Genomic DNA, 19691 nt, shown 5'->3' with positions numbered 1-19691 from the left:
ATTCACTCAAATTGACTATTTCAGTTATTTTTTCAGTGACAGTTTTGTCAATCTGATGGTGGAGCAGAGCAGACGAATCTGTACGCTCAGCAGTTCACCACCACCTTGATTCTTTTTTGGCCAGGTCCAATGAATGGTACGCCATTGATGCAGCAGAAATGAGGACATTTTGGGGCCTCTTGCTGCATATGGGCCTGGTCAAAAAGCCAAGTGTCAGACAGTACTTGAGCGGGGACATCCTATACAAGACCCCGCATTACAGTATGGTCATGACACGGAAGCGGTTCGAGGCCATTCGGAAATGCCTCCATTATACAGATAATGAGGCATGTCCACCCCAAAGTGATCCCACCTATGGCCGGCTTTACAAACTGAGGCCAGTCATCGATAACTTTGGGGCCAAATTTTTGGAGGCATACGTACCCCTCAGGGAGCTCTCGATAGATGAGTCTCTTATCAGTTTTAAGGGGAGATTCATGTTCCACCAGTATATTCCCTCGAAGTGTGCGCGGTATGGCGGGGTGTTAGCGGGAAAATAATTTGCGAGCTTGTGCACCCATTGCTGGATAAGGGTGACCACCTTTACGTGGACAACTTTTATACCAGCATCCCTCTGTTCACATCCCTTGCCGCCAGATCCATGTCCGCTTGTGGGACCGTGCGGAAAAACCAGAGAGGCCTCCCTCTAAATTTGATCCAGACACCTATGTGTGTAATCCCGTGCCCTTACCCATGAAAACCTGTTGCTGGTCAGGTATAAGGATAAGAGGGGTGTCCTTATGCTGACCACTATTCATGGTAACGGCAGCTCACCTGTCCCTGTGCGAGGTACCACAACACCGGTCCTCAAGCCCGATTGTATTCTGGACTACAATCAGTATATGGGGGGAGTTGATCTTTCTGATCAAGTCCTCAAGCCATACATGGCCATGCGGAAAACACGGGCATGGTACAAAAAAGTTGCGGTCTACATGGTACAGGTTGCCATGTACAAATCTTTTGTACTGTCCCAGTACGCTGGCAACACTGGGACATTCCTCCAGTTCTAAAAAGAAGTCCTAAAGGTCCTGATCCTTGGCAACTGGGAAAGAGCAGGACGGACTTCCCAAGGAACTGAAGTTATAGGTGCCAGGACGATCCCAGAAAAAATGCAGAGTGTGTCACAAGAGGGGGATACGGAAGGATACCACCACTCACACTTGCCCCGATCATCCAGGCCTCTGCATTAAAAACTGCTTCAGGGAGTATCACACTTCCATGCAGTACTACGTTTTCCCTATTCATTTGAATTTCCCATAATTTGACTCAAATGTACCAAGTCCAGAGTACATTCCAAGTTTTAACCCCATAAAACCATTAAATTGCCCAAAAACTCTTTTATAAAAAAAAAAAAAAAAAAAAACTGATAAGACCTCTGTGGGTACTTTTTCCAAAAATAGGTCATGGGTCACTGAGTCACTAATCATCGGGGACTTTTTATGTTGCCTCAAATGCGCAGCGCTCTCTCTCCACCTGAGCGGAGTGCTCATTTGAGGCAACAAGTTAGGGACGGCCACACACATCACATTCCCAGAATGATGATTCAGAGCATAGGGTTTGGGGTGGGCATATTTTTTACTTTGGCTATGCTCTGGGTCATCATTCTGGGAACATAACCTTTTTTATGATTTTGCGTTCCAAGGTACCCCATTTTAGTTATTTAGTGTAACCCAGTTATTTACCCCATGTAATGCCCTTTGAGGGGGGGAGGGGGCACTGTTCTGGCTTCATAGGAGAAATGCAAAGCTCAAGGACCCTGACTGCGCTCCTGCACCTTTGAGACCAGTGTGCACGCTGTTTATGACCAGACAAGAAGTGTGTCCTTATTCCAAAGAAATGTATTTACACATTTACAATGACATTTTCTCCTTTTACCACTTGTGAAAATGAAAAATTTGGGGCAACCCCAGCATTTTAGTGTAAAAAAATCTAAATTTTCCTTTTCACATCCCACTTAGAGAACATTTATCATTTAACATTTATTATTGTTACATGCCTTGAGGGGTGTCGTTTTCAAAATAGCATGCCATGTGTTTTTTTTTTTTTTTTGCTGTTCTGGCATCATAGGGGCTTACTAAATGCAACATGCCCCCCCATTTGCAAATGTGGCTCCTCCTCTTCTGAGCATTGTAGTTCGCCCGCAGTGCACTTGACGTCCACACATGGGGTATTTCCATACTCAAAAAAGATGGGGTTACACATTTTGGGGGGCATTTCTCCTATTACCCCTTGTAAAAATGTAAAATTTGGGGGAAAACAGCATTTTAGTGGAAAATAAGAATAAAAAAATAATTTACACATCCAAAGTGGTTAAACACCTGGGGTGTGTTAAGGCTCACTGTGCCCCTTGTTACGTTCCTTGAGGGGTGTAGTTTCCAAAATAGTATGCCATGTGTTTTTTTTTTTTGCAGTCCTGGCACCATAGGGGCTTCCTAAATGCAATAGCCCCCCTCCCCCCCATTTCAGCAAAATTTGCAAATGTGACTCCTTCTCTTCTGAGCATTATAGTGCGCCCGCAGTGCACTTGATGTCCACACATGGGGTATTCCCATACTCGGAAGAGATGGTGTTACTAATTTTGGGGGCATATTCTCCTATTACCCCTTGTAAAAATGTAACATTTGGGGGAAACCAGCATTTTAGTTGAAAAAAATAATAATTTACACATCCAACTTTAACGAAAAGTCGCCAAACACCTGTGGGGTGTTAAGGCTCACTGTACCCCTTGTTATGTTCCTTGAGGGGTTTAGTTTCCAAAATAGCATGCCATGTGTTTTTTATTTTTTATTTTTTTTTGCTGTCCTGGCACCATAGGGGCTTCCTAAATAGGACATGCCCCCCAAAAACCATTTCAGCAAAATTAGCTTTGCAATAGCCAAATGTGACTCCTTCTCTTCTGAGCATTGTAGTGCGCCCGCAGTGCACTTGACGTCCACATATGTGGTGTTTCCATACTCAGAAGAGATGGGGTTAAAAATTTTGGGGGCATTTTCTCCCATTACCCCTTGTAAAAATTAAAAATTTGGGGGAAAACTAGCATTTTTGTGGAAAAAAAAAATCATTTACACATCCAACTTTAACAAAAAGTCGTGAAACACCTGTGGGGTGTTAAGGCTCACTGGACCCCTTGTTACGTGCCTTGAGGGGTGTAGTTTCCAAAATAGTATGCCATGTGTTTTTTTTTTTTTTTTTTTGCTGTTCTGGCATCATAGGGGCTTCCTAAATGCGACATGCCATTTCAGAAAAACTCACTCTCCAAAATCCCACTGTCGCTCCTTCCCTTCTGAGCCCTCTAGTGCACCCGCAGAACACTTGACATACACATATGAGGTATTTCCTTACTCGAGAGAAATTGGGTTACACATTTTAGGAAGATTTCTCTCCTTTTACCCCTTGTAAAAATTCAAATCTGGGTCTACAAGAACACGCCAGTGTAAAAATGAAGATTTTGAATTTTCTCCTTCAAACTGCTGCTATTCCTGTGAAAAACCTAAAGGGTTAACAAACCTTTAGAATGTCATTTTAAATACTTTGAGGGGTGCAGTTTTTTTATAATAGGGTTATTTGTGAGGTATTTCTAATATGAAGGCCCTTCAAATCCACTTCAAAACAGAACTGGTCCCTGAAAAATTTCGATTTTGAAAATTTTGTGAAAAATTGGAAAATTGCTGCTATATTTTGAAGCCCTCAGATATCTTCCAAAAGTAAAAACATGTCAACTTTATGATGGAAACATAAAGTAGACAGATTGTGTATGTGAATCAATATATAATTTATTTGGAATATTCATTTTCCTTATAAGCAGAGAGCTTCAAAGTTAAAGAAAATGATGCAAGTATCAACAAAATGTTACCACTAACATAAATGAGACTATGTGACGGGAAAAAAAATCTCGGAATCAGAATGAAAGGTAAAAGCATCCCAGAGTTATTAATGCTTAACCCCTTAAGGACAATGGACATACTCCTACGCCCCCGTTTCCGAGTCCTTAAGGACCGAGGACGTAGGAGTACGTCCTGTCCATTCCCGGCCCCCCGCCGCTAGCCGGAGGGGAGCCGGTGTCCGATGCCTGCTGAAATCGTTCAGCAGGCATCGCGGCATATCGCGTCAGAGACGGCCCCGAACAGCCATAGCCAGCAGGGCTGAGGTGGCACTGGTGCCACCTCACGATCGCCCTGATTCGTCGGCCGGTTTCCCGGCCGACCAATCAGGGCGACTGCTGCGGGTGTCACTCCCGCAACCCGCTCCGCCCCTCTTCTGGAGGACGTGAGCGGGTGTGGGACGTGCACCCCAGGTGCTGGGGACCCCGATCCCTGGTGTTAATGTTGGGATCGGGGCCCCAGGAGCGACGGCGGCGGCAGGACTGACCTGCGCGGCGTGGATCAGCAGCAGCAGGAGGTGAGTGACAGCCGTAGCTGTAGTTATGCAACAGGAGGGGGCAGACCACCACAACTCCCAGCATTCCCTTACGGGCATGCTGGGACTTATGGTTTTGCAACAGCTGGAGGCACATTTTTTCTATGGAAAAGTGTACCTTCAGCTGCTGTATAACTACAACTCCCAGCTTGCACAATCAGCTAAAGTGCATGCTGGGAGTTGTAGTGGTGCATCTGGTGCTTGCATAACTACAACTCCCAGCATGCCCGTTTTGCAACAGCTGAAGGCACACTGAGTTAAGTAGCAAACCAGTGTGTCTCCAGTTGTTGCATAACTACAATCCCCAGCATCCCCAGCCAAAGTAGTATGCCTCCAGCTGTTGCATAACTACAAGACCCAGCATGCCCTTCCGCTGTCCGTACATGCTGGGGGTTGTAGCTTTTGCAACAGCTGAAGGCACACTGGTTGCAAAACACTGAGTTTGTTACCAAACTCGGTGTTTCACAACCAGTGTGCCTCCAGCTGTTGCAAAACTACAACTCCCAGCATGCACTGATAGACCGTACATGCTGGGAGTTGTAGTTTTGCACTCACATGGGCGGAGGATTACAGTAAGTATCCGGCTGCAAGTTTGAGCTGTGGCAAATTTTCTGCCGCAGCTCAAACTGCCAGCGAGAAACTACTGTGAACCCCCCGCCCGTGCGACTGTACCCTAAAAACACTACACTACCACAAAATAAAATAAAAAGTAAAAAACACTACATATACACATTCCCCTACACAGCCCCCCTCCCCAATAAAAATGAAAAACGTCTGGTACACCACTGTTTCCAAAACGGAGCCTCCAGCTGTTGCAAAACAACTACTCCCAGTATTGCCAGATAGCCGATGACTGTCCAGGCATGCTGAGAGTTTTAAAACAGCTGGAGGCACCCTGTTTGGGAATCACTGGCGTAGAATACCCCTATGTCCACCCCTATGCAAGTCCCTAATTTAGGTCTCAAATGTGCATGGCGCTCTTACTTTGGAGCCCTGTCGTATTTCAAGGCAACAGTTTAGGGTCACTTATGGGGTATCGCCGTACTCGGGAGAAATTGTGTTACAAATTTTGGGGGGTATTTTCTGCTATTACCCTTTTTAAAAATGTAAAATTTTTCCGTAACAAGCATTTTAGGTAAAAAAGTTTTAATTTTTTTTACATATGCAAAAGTCGTGAAACACCTGTAGGGTATTAAGGTTCACATTATCCCTTGTTACCTTCCCCGAGGGGTCTAGTTTCCAAAATGGTATGCCATGTGTTTTTTTTTTTTTTGCTGTTCTGGCACCATAGGGGCTTCCTAAATGCGGCATGCCCCCAGAGCAAAATTTGCTTTCAAAAAGCCAAATGTGACTCCTTCTCTTCTGAGACCTGTAGTGCGCCAGCAGAGCACTTTTCACCCCATATGGGGTGTTTTCTGAATCGGGAGAAATTGGGCTTCAAATTCTGCGGGGTATTTTCTGCTATTATCCTTTTTAAAAATGTAAAATTTTTGGGAAACCAAGCATTTTAGGTAATTTTTTTTTTTTTTTTTACATATGCAAAATTCGTGAATCACCTGTGGGGTATTAAGGTTCACTTTACCCCTTGTTACGTTCCCCGAGGGGTCTGGTTTCCAAAATGGTATGCCATGTGGTTTTTTTTTTGCTGTCCTGGGACCATAGGGGCTTCCTAAAGGTGACATGCCCCCCAAAAACCATTTGTCGCTCCTTCCCTTCTGAGCCCTCTACTGCGCCCGCTGAACAATTAACATAGACATATGAGGTATGTGCTTACTCGAGAGAAAAGGGTTAATACACTTATTGAATGTAATTTTGAATACTTTGGGGGGTGTAGTTTTTATAATGGGGTCTTTTGTGGGGTATTTCTAATATGAAGACCCTTCAAATCCACTTCAAACCTGAACTGGTCCATGAAAAATAGCGAGTTTGAAAATTTTGTGAAAAATTTCAAAATTGCTGCTGAACTTTGAAGCCCTCTGGTGTCTTCCAAAAGTAAAAACTCATAAATTTTATGATGCAAACATAAAGTAGACATATTGTATATATGAACCAAAAATTATTTTATTTTGAATATCCATTTTCCTTACAAGCAGAGAGCTTCAAAGTTAGAAAAATGCAAAATTTTCATTTTTTTTCATCAAATTTGGGGATTTTTCACCAAGAAAGGATGCAAGTTACCATAAAATTTTACCACTAAGTTAAAGTAGAATATGTCACGAAAAAACAATCTCGGAATCAGAATGTTAACTAAAAGCATTCCAGAGTTATTAATGTTTAAAGTGACAGTGGTAAGAATTGCAAAAAACGCTCTGGTCCTTAAGGTGTAAAATGGCCTGGTCCTTAAGGGGTTAACTGGTTGCAGTCTAAGGACGAGCTGGCTAGTCCTGAGACGGCAACCGTTGTATGGCGCGGGCTCCTGACTCGAACCCGCACCATACCGGCCAGCCCCCAGTTGATTCCTGTAGATGGGGGCCAGCGTTAATAGTCGATATGCAACGAACATTTAAACCATCCCTAGTGGTCCAGTGGGGCGGATCACCCCTCCGCAGCGTGATCGCGGGGGGAGGCGATCCACTGCTGAGGTAGCCGGAGGGCTTACTGAACGTCCTGTGCTGGCTGCTGCGCTGTGAATGATTAAACCTGACAGGACAAGGATTTTTCAATCGAGCGCAGAGCACAATTTTACACATACAAATTTTGATGCATGTAGTTATCTTTTTAAAGCAGTAAAATAAAATAAAACCTATATAAATTAGGTATGCTTATAACTGTATGGACCTGCAGAATAAAGATTTGGTGTCATTTTACCGAAAAGTGCACTGCATAGAATCGGAAGCCCTCAAAAGTTACAAAATGGCTTTTTTTTCCAATTTTGCTCCTCAAATATTTTTTTTCTGGTGTTGCCGTAAATTTTGTGGTGAAATAATTGATTTCATTATAAAGTACAATTGGTGGTGCAAAATATGGGTCTGTATGTGCAAAATTGAAAGCGTTATGATTTTTAGAAGGTGATGAGGAAAAAACGAAAGTGCAAAAACTGAAAAACCCTGTGTCCTTAACCTCTAAAGGTCCTGTGCCCGGTCCCAGTGTTTAAAACGAGGTGACACCGTGACCCCACATCACATCGGGTCGGTCCCGGCTGCTAATGATAGCCGGGACCCTGGGCTAATAGCACGCGGCACAGATCGTTGTGCCACGCGCTATTAACCCTTCAGATGCGGCGATAAAAGTTGATGGCCACGTCCAAAACGAAAGTAAAAGCTTCCCGGCAGCTCAGTCGGGCTGATCGGGACTATCGCGATAAAATCGCGATGTCCCGATCAGCCAGGACGTGAGCTGAGGTCCCCTCACCTGTCTCCGTCGCATCCAATCGACGTTTGATTGCTCCAAGCCTGAGCTACAGGCTTGAGCAATCAACCCCCTATTACGCTGATCCATGCAAAGCTATGGCTTTTCAGGGATCAGGGTAAAAGGTCAGTGCGTGCAGTGTTATAGCCCCCTATGGGAGCTATAACACTGCAAAAAAAAAAAAAGTGAAAAAAAAAAAGTTAATAAAAGTCATTTAACCCCTTCACTAATAAAAGTTTGAATTACCCCCCTTTACCCATAAAAAAAACTATGTAAATAAATTGCTGCATGCGTAAATGTCTGAACCATAAAAATATATAGTTAATTAAACCGCATACGCGCAAGAAAAGTCCTAAATAGCGTATTTTTGGTCACTTTTTATATCATAAAAAAATTAATAAAAAGCGATCAAAAAGTCTGATCAATGCAAAAATGGTACCGATAAAAACATCAGAACACGCCGCATAAAATGGTCCCCCATACCGGCCCGTATGTGGAAAAATAAAAAAGTTATAGGGGTCATAAATTTTCCTTCATGTAGTAATGATTTTTTTCAGAAGTACGACAAAATCAAACCTATCAAAGTAGGGTATCATTTTAACCGTATGGACCTACAGAATAAAGATAACGTGTCATTTTTACCGAAAAATGCACTGCGTAAAAACGGAAGCCCCCAAAAGTTACAAAATGACATTTTTTTCTTCAATTTTGTCGCACAACGAATTTTGTTTTCTGTTTCGCCGTGGATTTTTTGGTAAAATGACTAATGCAAAGTAGAATTGGTGGCGCAAAAAATAAGCCATCATATGGAATTTTATGTGCAAAATTTAAAGAGTTATGATTTTTAGAAGATGAAAATGCATAAATAGAAAAACGCTGAGTACTTAAGGGGTTAAAGGGGTACTCCGCCCCCTAGACATCTTATCCCCTATCCAAAGGATAGAGGATAAGATGTCTGATCGCGTGGGTCCCGCCAATGGGGATCCCCGCGATCTCGGCTGCAGCACCCCACTGTCATTACTACACAGGGAAAACTCACTCTGTGCGTAATGACGGGGATACAGGGGTCGGAGCATCGTGACGTCACGGCTCCGCCCTTAATGCATGTCTATGGGATGGGGTGTGTCGGCCGTCAAGCCCCCTGCCATAGAATTGTAATCCCCTATCAGACATCTTATCCCCTATCCAATAAGATGTCTAGGGGCATAGTACCCCTTTAAGATGTTAAAGGGGTACACCGGTGCTTAGACATCTTATCCCCTATCCAAAGGATAGGGGATAAGATGCCTGACCGCGGGAGTCCCGCCGCTGGGGACCCCCGCGATCTTGCACGCGGCACCCCGTTTGGGGTGAGGCAGGAGGGACAGCTGTGGGTGTACAATCTGTGAGGCAGGAGGGACAGCTGTGGGTGTACAATCTGTGAGGCAGGAGGGACAGCTGTGGGTGTACAATCTGTGAGGCAGGAGGGGCAGCTGTGGGTGTTCAATCTGTGAGGCAGGAGGGGCAGCTGTGGGTGTACAATCTGTGAGGCAGGAGGGACAGCTATGGGTGTACAATCTGTTAGGCAGGAGGGACAGCTGAGGGTGTAGAATCTGTGAGGTGGAGGGTCAGCTGTGGGTGTACAATCTGTGAGGCAGGAGGGACAGCTGTGGCTGTAGAATCTGTGAGGCAGGAGGGACAGCTGAGGGTGTAGAATCTGTGAGGTGGAGGAGCAGCTGTGGGTGTAGAATCTGTGAGGTGGAGGGTCAGCTGTGGGTGTAGAATCTGTGAGGCAGGAGGGACAGCTGTGGGTGTAGAATCTGTGAGGTGAAGGGGCTGCTGTGGGTGTAGAATCTGTGAGGCAGGAGGGACAGCTGTGGGTGTAGAATCTGTGAGGCAGGAGGTACAGCTGTGGGTGTAGAATCTGTGAGGCAGGAGGGACAGCTGTGGGTGTACAATCTGTGAGGCAGGAGGGACAGCTGTGGGTGTAGAATCTGTGAGGTGGAGGGGCTGCTGTGGGTGTAGAATCTGTGGGTGAAGGGGCAGCTGTGGGTGTAGAATTTGTGAGGCAGGAGGGGCAGCTGTGGGTGTAGAATTTGTGAGGCAGGAGGGGCAGCTGTGGGTGTAGAATCTGTGAGGTGAAGGGGCAGCTGTGGGTGTAGAATTTGTGAGGCAGGAGGGGCAGCTGTGGGTGTAGAATCTGTGAGGTGAAGGGGCAGCTGTGGGTGTAGAATTTGTGAGGCAGGAGGGGCAGACTTCTCAGTAGGAGGCAGGAGGGGCAGCTGTGGGTGTACAATCTGTGAGGTGGAGGAGCCGCTGTGGGTGTAGAATCTGTGAGGTGGAGGGTCAGCTGTGGGTGTAGAATCTGTGAGGCAGGAGGGGCAGCTGTGGGTGTAGAATCTGTGAGGCAGGAGGGGCAGCTGTGGGTGTAGAATCTGTGAGGCAGGAGGGGCAGACTTATCCATAGGAGGCAGGAGGGGCAGCTGTGGGTGTAGAATCTGTGAGGTGGAGGGTCAGCTGTGGGTGTAGAATCTGTGAGGCAGGAGGGGCAGCTGTGGGTGTAGAATCTGTGAGGTGGAGGGTCAGCTGTGGGTGTAGAATCTGTGAGGTGGAGGAGCAGCTGTGGGTGTAGAATTTGTGAGGCAGGAGGGGCAGACTTCTCAGTAGGAGGCAGGAGAGGCAGCTGTGGGTGTAGAATCTGTGAGATGGAGGGTCAGCTGTGGGTGTAGAATTTGTGAGGCAGGAGGGGGAGCTGTGGGTGTAGAATATGTGAGGCAGGAGGGGCAGACTTCTCAGTAGGAGGCAGGAGGGGCAGCTGTGGGTGTAGAATCTGTGAGGTGAAGGGGCAGCTGTGGGTGTAGAATCTGTGAGGTGAAGGGGCTGCTGTGGGTGTAGAATCTGTGAGGTGAAGGGGCTGCTGTGGGTGTAGAATTTGTGAGGCAGGAGGGTCAGACTTCTCAGTAGGAGAAGATCATGGTATGTGGGGACAAGATATGTATGGTCATTATTGATAGGAGAGGAGACAGTTGAGGGCGTGGTCTCTTTTTTGAGGGCGGGGCGGACTTCTGATAATATAACCGGTTGGCGGTGTGAGGTGGACACTTGCGACCCTGAGGGGAGGAGCGGACGCAAGTCTGCACGGGTCGCAAGTGTCCACCTCACAGCGGAAATGACAAGTGGCTTACTCACGTGACCCGTTGCTGAGGAGACGCTTGCTTTTAAGGTAAAATTGAAAGTTCGCCGTGTCGCGGCATCATGACGTCACCATGCATGCTGATGATGTAGAAAGATGGCGTCGCCAGAGCGGTTTTCTCACTCCAGTTCTTTGTTTATAACGGACCTGGGTCCTATGCGTTTCTATGTGCGGCCAGGGCCCCTGAAGCGGCAGCTAGCGCCACTTATTACTCATGGCGGCGGGATAATGTGTCGTGTGCAGGAGCCAGGGGCTTTTCTCCTCTCAGAGCCCGGGCAGACTCAGGGGATCCAGTACATATCGAGCACCTACATCACTGACTGTGTGCGCAGCAACCGGAGACTGTCCCCACGAAAATACCGAATGCTGAGCCGAGACACTGCGGGGCCTGGCCACAACTGTAACGGAGCACAGGCCCCTGACAAAATACACAGGGTGGAGGGAAGGTCCCCGGATAAGGTCAAAGCGCGACAAGGGGTTAACACAGGGGGTGAGGGGGCCACATTGTGTAAGCAGAGCCCTGATACAGGGGGTCCCAGAGAGGTAGAGGCCCAGGCAGCCCTGGAAAGTAACCCTACAGGAAACGGGCCCGCTCCCAGTTTGAATAACGCCATCACAACGGCCCCAGTAAAATGTGACCCTGTGACGTCCACTCCTGACCCCTGTGCTGATGCCATTGTGTTATGTAACCCCACGGCTTCTCCACCACTTGATCCTTGTCTAACCCCCAAGACCCCAGCATCATGTGACTCCAGACCTGTCATTGGAGGTAAAGTGCAGAATTCAGGAGTTGAACCCATTGTTAGGCTGACCACAAGTGACGAAGAGATGGAGAACACTGGAGAACGTAATGCTGTAGAAGAAGACCAGCATCAGGCAGTGCTAAGACAGAATAGTCCGCTCCGCATTGCACCAGGTCCAGTGGGGAGGCTCCCATTCAGCATGCAAGAAGACATTGCCATATTGCTTTATGTCCGGAAGAACGAGACCGCCAAGAAGTCGGTGACTGGGACCCTCCTGTGGAAGGAGCTGGAGGAGAAGCAGCTACTAAAAAGGACATGGCAGGCCATGAAATCCAGATATACCAAGTACATTGTTCGGCACAAACATCGGTACAGGCAGCACTTAGGGGCCCAGGTAACCAGCAAAACTGACCCTGCTGAGACTTCAAGAGAACTCACCAACCAACAAAGAGGACTATCCTCTACATCCACCACCTTAGGCCTTATTTCCCAGCACCATGACCTGCCACTTGCTGAGAATTCTCTAAAAAGTTCTCTTCCACATGAAGACACCCCTCATACGGCAGGTTTGGGGGTCGAAGAAACTAGTGAAGGGGCATGTACAGATCTGAACGATGATGGTGGCTTTCATTCTGGTGGAAGCACAGTGATTCGACGACTGAGAAGTGCTAACAGGAAAATAGTCAACGAAGTGTCCGTGAAACCTGTGCAGGAAAATGGTGACTCGTCATCTGAAGCAGAAGGTGTGTCCATGACATGCATTGCCCAAGAGGGGAGGGAGTCTTCACAGGGACTCAAAGCAGGTCGCTCCTGACAGCCCACCCAGAATAAAAGTGCACGGTGTACAGTGCTTCTTCCGATAGGTCTCCTAAAAGGGCCAGACCAGCCTTCTGTAAGTGTAGTTTTAAGGGTTGTCTCCACGACATGCCACCAATGTCTGTACTAGGATAAAATATCTGTTCTAATGAGAGACTGGGGTCACAATAGTCAGACTTCCTTGATCAAAGTGATCGCAGAATTAGAAAACATCCTTCTGGCTGGTGCCTATCCTGATGGTATCCGTATGCTCATAATATAATAATTTTTTTTTTTTTTTTTTAGGAAGTGGAATATCAAGTAAAGGGCTGCCAAACCCCCAAGAGAAGCAGGAGACTGGGAGTTCAGAAGACCTGCAAATATTTGAGATAGCCAATATGGAGTTTGAGGTAAGGAGAGGGGGAAAGTTTCCTTACAGTAAATTATTGTACAAATCTTATTGGAGAGGAAATTCCCTAAATGCAAATGACCAGAGCAAGCCCCCTGCATGCATTGAACAAGCAGGGAATGCTGGGAGACTTCAGCTCTGAAGTATGATGCAGGATGTAGGTGAAAATAAGAACATGATACATATGTACACAGTAATTTCCCCTGCAAAATAGTGTCTGTTGTTCTGGAGTATTATCTAGGTCGAAGATTAACTCCTGATCCTTACACGATAATTTAACCTCTTAAAGGAAATCTGTTACCAGTGTCACCTGCACTAACCTGTCTGTAGTGACAGGTAGTGCAGGTAATACTGATGACAACGGTACTTACCTTGTCCCGTTCCGTGGCGGGATCTCCGGTAATCTTGTCCGTTAGCTCCGAACACCCAGCTTGGGGCACGAACGGAGCTTAGTGACGTCGCCGCTGCTGCAAGACCCAGCAGAGAGCAGCAGTGGCTTGGGGCCTGGGTGGAGCTTAGTGACATCACCGCTGCTGCTCCCTGCTGGGTCCCACTTCTAGAGAACAGCAGCGATGATGTCACTAAGCTCCGTCCATGCCCCAAGCCGTGTGCCCGGAGTTGGAGCTAACAGACAAGATTAGCGGAGATCCCCGCCACAGAACGGGACAAAGTACAGTTGTCATCAGTGACCTGCACTCTCGGTACCGACAGGTTAGTGCAGGTGACACTGGTGATAGATTTCCATTATTGACCATCGATACGCCTTTTTCACGACTGTCCTTATTCTAGCCCGCCTTGTTTTCACAACTGGGCTAGAATAAGGCAGTGTGGCTCTCCCGTGCAGGAATCACAGGAGTTCAGCCATCAGAAAAAATAAATAAAAATAAAAAAAACTACAGTACTTGGAAGGCAACAAAGGAAAAATGAAATAAAAAAATAAAAAATGTTTGAGCATTTAGGCCTCAAGGCAATCAAGGGGAAAGCGTTAATTTTTTAATTTAACCCCTTAAAGACTCTGCCCATTTGGGCCTTAAGGACTCATACGCCGTACAATTTACAGTCAAAATTACGTGTTCTTTATTCTTTGGGTCAATACGATAAAAATGATACCCATGATAATATACTTTTCTATTACTGTTGCGATAAAAAAAAAAAATTGCAAACTGTTTAACCCCTTAACCTCTTCAGGACATAGGGCGTATGGATACGCCCTGCATTCCGAGTCCTTAAGGACCGAGGGCGTATCCATACGCCCGTGGGAATTCCGGTCCCCACCGCTAGCCGGTTGGGGACCGGAGCCGGATGCCTGCTGAAATCGTTCAGCAGGCATCCCGGCATATCGCCCAGGGGGGTCATTATGCCCCCCCCCCATGTCGGCGATGGCCGCAGATCGCTGGACAATTCAGTCCAGCGATCTGCGGAGATTCCGGGTCAATCGGGTCTCCAGTGACCCGGAATTACCGAACAGCCACAGCCTGCAGGGGTGAGGTGGTACTGGTGCCACCTCACGATCGCCCTGATTCGTCAGGCCGGATTACCAATCAGGGCGCCTGCTGCGGGTGTCCCTCCCGCAAACCGCTCCGCCCCTCTTCCGGAGGACGTGAGCGGGTGCAGGACGTGCACCCCGGGAGCTGGGGACCCCGATCCCCAGCATCAATGTTGGGATCGGGGCCCCAGGAGCGGCGGCGAGGGACTGACCTGAAGCAGCGTGGATCAGGAGTTGGGTGAGTAACAGCCTCCTCCTGTTGCTTAGCAACAGCTCCCAGCATGCAAAAAGGGCATGATGGGAGCTGTAGTTATGCAACAGCAGGAGGCAGACAACCACAACTCCCAGCATTCCCTTATGGGCATGCTGGGACTTATGGTTTTGCAACAGCTGGAGGCACATTTTTTCTATGGAAAAGTGTACCTTCAGCTGTTGTATAACTACAACTCCCAGCTTGCACAAACGGCTAAAGTGCATGCTGGGAGTTGTAGTGGTGCATCTGCTGGTTGCATAACTACAACTCCCAGCATGCCCGTTGAATGTCGGTGACTGCTGAGTTGTAGTTTTGCTGAACAGCTGAAGGCACACTGGTTGTGAAACTCAAGAGTTTTTTTTTTTTTTTACCTAACTCAGTGTTTCACGACCGGTGTGCCTCCAGCTGTTGCAAACTACAACTCTCAGCAGTCACCGTACACCATGCACCGTACATGCTGGGAGTTGTAGTATTGCAACAGCTGGAGGCACACTGGTTGTGAACACTGAGTTAGGTCACAAACTCAGTGATACATAACCAGTGTGCCTACAGCTGTTGCAAAACTAAAACTCTCAGCATGTACAGTCTGTCAGCGCATGCTGGGAGTTGTAGTTTTGCAACAGCTGCATGTCCCCCCCCAATGTGAATGTACAGGGTACACTCACATGGGCGGAGGTTTACAGTAAGTATACGGCTGCAAGTTTGAGCTGCAGCAAATTTTCTGCCGCAGCTCAAACTGCCAGCGAGAAACTACTGTGAACCCCTGCCCGTGCGACTGTACCCTAAAAACACTACACTAACACAAAATTAAAAGAGTAAAAAACACCAAATATACACATACCCCTACTAGGGATCGACCGATTATCGGTATGGGCGATTATTATCGGCCGATAATCACGATTTTGGGCATTATCGGTATCGGCAATTATCTTGCCGATAATGCCCCGCCCCCCGCACCACCCCCACCGCACCGCGACCGCCACCCCCTCGACCCACCGCACCCCCGACCCACCGCACCGCGTCGCACCCCCCACCGTGATGCTAGGCGGTATACCGGTATGGATTTTTTCCCATACCGCTATACCGGTCGGGCCCCTCCCCCACCCTCCCAGTCAATAAAAAAATGTTTACTTACCCGTAATGGGGGTGGTCCGGGCCATCCATCCATCGTTCCGGGGGCGTTCCCGGTGGAGGGTGGTCCGGTCCGGGCTGTCCTTCTTCTTCTCCACTCGGGGCAGGCTCCGGCCTAGTACGCTGCATAGACGCCGTGACGTCAGGTGCGTCGCTGCACAGCGGCGTCTATGCAGCGTACTAGGCCGCAGCCTGCCCGGAGTGGAGAAGAAGACCGTGGGAGAAGAAGGACAGCCCGGACCGGACCACCCTCCACCGGGAACGCCCCCGGAACGATGGATGGATGGCCCGGACCACCCTGACAGGTAGGGGAGAGAAGCAGGTGGTGGCGGCGGCGGCCTATGGCCCCGCAAAAGCCAGTGCAGATCATTGATTTAAAGCGCCCGCTTTAAATCAATGATCTGCAGCGGTGTCGCAGGGGGTTAAATAGCCGATAACTTATACCGGAATATCTGTATACGTTATCGGCTATCGGCCCTAACCTGCACCGATTATCGATATCGGCCCTAAAAAACCGATATCGGTCGATCCCTAACCCCTACACAGCCCCCCTCCCCAATTAAAATGACAAACGTCTGGTATGCCACTGTTTCCAAAACGGAGCCTCCAGCTGTTGCAAAACAACAACTCCCAGTATTGCCGGACAGCCGTTGACTGTCCAGGCATGCTGGGAGTTTTGCAACAGCTGGAGGCACCCTGTTTGGGAATCACTGGTATAGAATTAGGCCTCAAATGCGCATGGCGCTCTCACTTTGGAGCCCTGTCGTATTTCAAGGCAACAGTTTAGGGTCACATATGTGGTATCGCCGTACTCGGGAGAAATTGTGTTACAAATTTTGGGGGGTATTTTCTACTTTTACCCTTTTTAAAAATGAAAATTTTTTGGGAAAACAAGCATTTTAGGTAAAAATTATAATTTTTTTTTTTTTTTTTTACATTTGCAAAAGTCGTGAAACACCTGTGGGGTATAAAGGCTCGCTTTATCCCATGTTACATTCCTCGAGGGGTCTAGTTTCCAAAATGGTATGCCATATCGTTTTTTTTTTTTTTTTTTTTATGTTCTGGCACCATAGGGGCTTCCTAAATGCAACATGCCCCCCAAAAACCATTTCAGAAAAACGTACTCTCCAAAATCCCCTTGTCGCTCCTTCCCTTCTGAGCCCTCTACTGCGCCCACCGAACACTTTACATAGACATATGAGGTATGTCCTTACTCGAGAGAAATTGGGCTACAAATACAAGTAAAAATTTTCTCCTTTTACCACTTGCAAAAATTCTAAAATTGGGTCTACAAGAACATGCGAGTGTAAAAAATGAAGATTTTGAATTTTCTCCTTCACTTTGCTGCTATTCCTGCGAAACACCTAAAGGGTTAAAACACTGACTGAATGTCATTTTGAATACTTTGGGGGGTGTAGTTTTTATAATAGGGTCATTTATGGGGTATTTCTAATATGAAGACCCTTCAAATCCACTTCTAACCTGAACTAGTCCCTGAAAAATATCGAGTTTGAAAATTTTGTGAAAAATTGGAAAATTGCTGCTGAACTTTGAAGCCCTCTGGTGTCTTCCAAAAGTAAAAACTTGTCAATTTTATGATGCAAACATAAAGTAGACATATTGTATATGTGAACCAAAAAAAATTTATTCGTAATATCCATTTTCCTTACAAGCAGAAAGCTTCAAAGTTAGAAAAATGCAAAATTTGGGCTCATTTTTTGCGCCGTGATCTGTACTCTTTGATACCACATTTGCTTATATAAAACTTTTAGTACTTTTTTACTAACATTTTTTGGGAATAAAATGTTATAAAAATTTTTAAAAAAGCAGCTATTTTGGACTTTTTATTTATTTATTTATTTATTTTTTTATGTTCACGCCATTCACCGTACGGTATCATTAACATTTTAATTTAATAGTTTGGATATTCACGCACGTGGCGATTTCAAATATGTATATAAAATATATTTTTTTACACTTTTTGGTCGTGAAATAGGGAAAATGGGAACATTTTTACGTTTATTTTTTTTTTGTCACTTAATTTTTTTACTTTTATTTCTACACTTTAATAGTCCCCACAGGGGACTATTTATAGCAATCATTCGATTGCTAATACTGTTAAGTGCTATCGGTCATCTTCTGCTCTGGTCTGTGGGAAGGCAGATCATAGCAGAAGACGCCGGGAAGGCAACGGAGGCAGGTGAGGGGGCTTCAGGCTGCCATGCTGGATGATCGGATCGCCGCAGCAGCTGATAAGTACTGGAAGCATTAAGATTTTTTTTATTTTTTTTTTTTAAATAGAAGTAATTTACAAATCAGTTTACATTTCTGGCACCAGTTGATCTTAAAAAAAAAAAAATTGTTGTCCACTGGAGTACTCCCTTAATGTAGTTCTGTTGCACAGCATTGATCAGTGTAATCTGTGCTCTGCTGCTTTAAAGGCTGGAGCAGCAGAGAAAGGATCAGATGGCACGGAGGCAGGTAGGAATCATCCAGCTGTTATGTCTTGCGGTGGTCCCGATCAGCTTGGGCAACCAACCACCCATAGACAATAAGACTTTAGGTTCCACAATCAATCTTGATTTGGAGGATCTAAAGGGTTAATAGCCTAGCAGCAGCAGTCACCGCTGCTGTCTACTAGCTGTGGCCTTTGGCTGACTATTCCAGTCAGGGACAGCACGTCACAATCCCACTCCAATGCCGCCCCCCCCAAATAGTTTGTTGTAGGGAATATTTATTTATTTTTGCTGTAATGTGCTCTCTCTGGATACTAATGACCTGGCTTTCTCTTGACAGGTGGATGATGAGGATTCCAACTGCAAGGTGAAGGTTCCAGGCATCAGCCTGAAAGACTTTGTAATGGGTGAGGACTCAATAAGTGCGGACACCCAGATGCAGGTGGATGATGTGATCTCAAGCCCAGACCTGTCTGATAGTGAGGGTCTGCATGTTAGCCTGACTGACATGATGAGCGAGTTTAAGCTGGACATCTGCCAGGTCACTCAGGCACTTCTCAAGAACAGTGGGGAGGTGGGCAGCACCAGGCACTTTCTTCGTGTTGGCCGGCGGCCTGATGGTTTCCCCATCTGGGAACATGAAGATGATGTAGACTTGCAGAGGAATGACCCAGTGGTGCAGGCCCAGTTGGCCAGGAAATATGGTGCGGACAGTGTAGCTAAAAGAGCAGCCTTCCTGGCAAGTTAGAAGTCACTTGCCTTCATGTATGATGCACTGGACCACCTCTCCAATAAATCCTTCTTTCTCTGGCTGTTACAAGTTCAGCTGTATTTACCTCTGGGAAAGCACACTCTGTATAGATGCCATTCCAACTTGTATAGCATTGACATTTCTCTTTCCTTATACTGTGATGTGTGACTGTGTAATTGGTCTCCATTTTGACCTCTAGGAAAGTAGTGTGACCTCCCTCACTGAGACCTGTACATATTGATTGTCCTCTAGCTTTATTAAAAATTGCTATAAAAATAAAATGCATTTAGGAGACATGAATTTCAGCTGCTGAATAGTGTGTGGATAGATTGTCTCTACCTCTCTCTGCTGTGTCTCTACAGTATTTTACTGCCTGCAGCATATCTTGTTTTGTTATGCTTGTTTTACTCATAGATTTTTGTATGTCAAAAAAAAGTTTCATTAAAGTTATTGATTTTCAAACTTTTCCTTTTTAAATAATGTAAATTTTGACACTCAATCTGTTGTGAAAAAAAAACTTTGAGAACAATGGAGGCTGCAGCCACCCTGGACTTCACTGTGAATTCCTTCTACACTCTGAAATATCACAGTACCAGCATCACCACCAATATGTGGTGCAGGGATACTACTAGCAAGGTTACTGCAAGCTTAAAGGGATACTCTGGTGGAAGTAATTAATTAATTTTTCAGAT

At 46.4% G+C, this 19691-nt stretch overlaps 2 protein-coding genes across 3 annotated transcripts in view; one reads left to right on the top strand and one right to left on the bottom strand.

Moving 5' to 3' along the window:
• The window catches only part of MST1 (macrophage stimulating 1), a 101514-nt gene extending 90418 nt beyond the window's left edge, over positions 1 to 11096 (bottom strand). For both annotated transcript variants that reach the window (XM_056525234.1, XM_056525235.1), the window contains exon 1: positions 10972 to 11096. The gene's annotated coding sequence lies outside the window, so the exon portion shown is untranslated. The remainder of the gene's footprint in view (positions 1 to 10971) is intronic.
• Positions 11013 to 19451, top strand: TERF2IP (TERF2 interacting protein). The gene is made up of 3 exons (XM_056525236.1): positions 11013 to 12461; positions 12820 to 12923; positions 18589 to 19451. Exons 1-3 carry the CDS (start codon positions 11072 to 11074, stop codon positions 18994 to 18996), a joined length of 1902 nt encoding a protein of 633 aa, XP_056381211.1. The 5' UTR covers positions 11013 to 11071; the 3' UTR covers positions 18997 to 19451.
• Positions 19452 to 19691: the final 240 nt, after the last annotated feature.

The sequence above is a fragment of the Hyla sarda genome, chromosome 6 (genome assembly GCF_029499605.1).
Source record: "Hyla sarda isolate aHylSar1 chromosome 6, aHylSar1.hap1, whole genome shotgun sequence".
Lineage (NCBI taxonomy): Eukaryota > Metazoa > Chordata > Amphibia > Anura > Hylidae > Hyla > Hyla sarda.
This window is presented reverse-complemented; position numbering and strand designations above follow the sequence as displayed.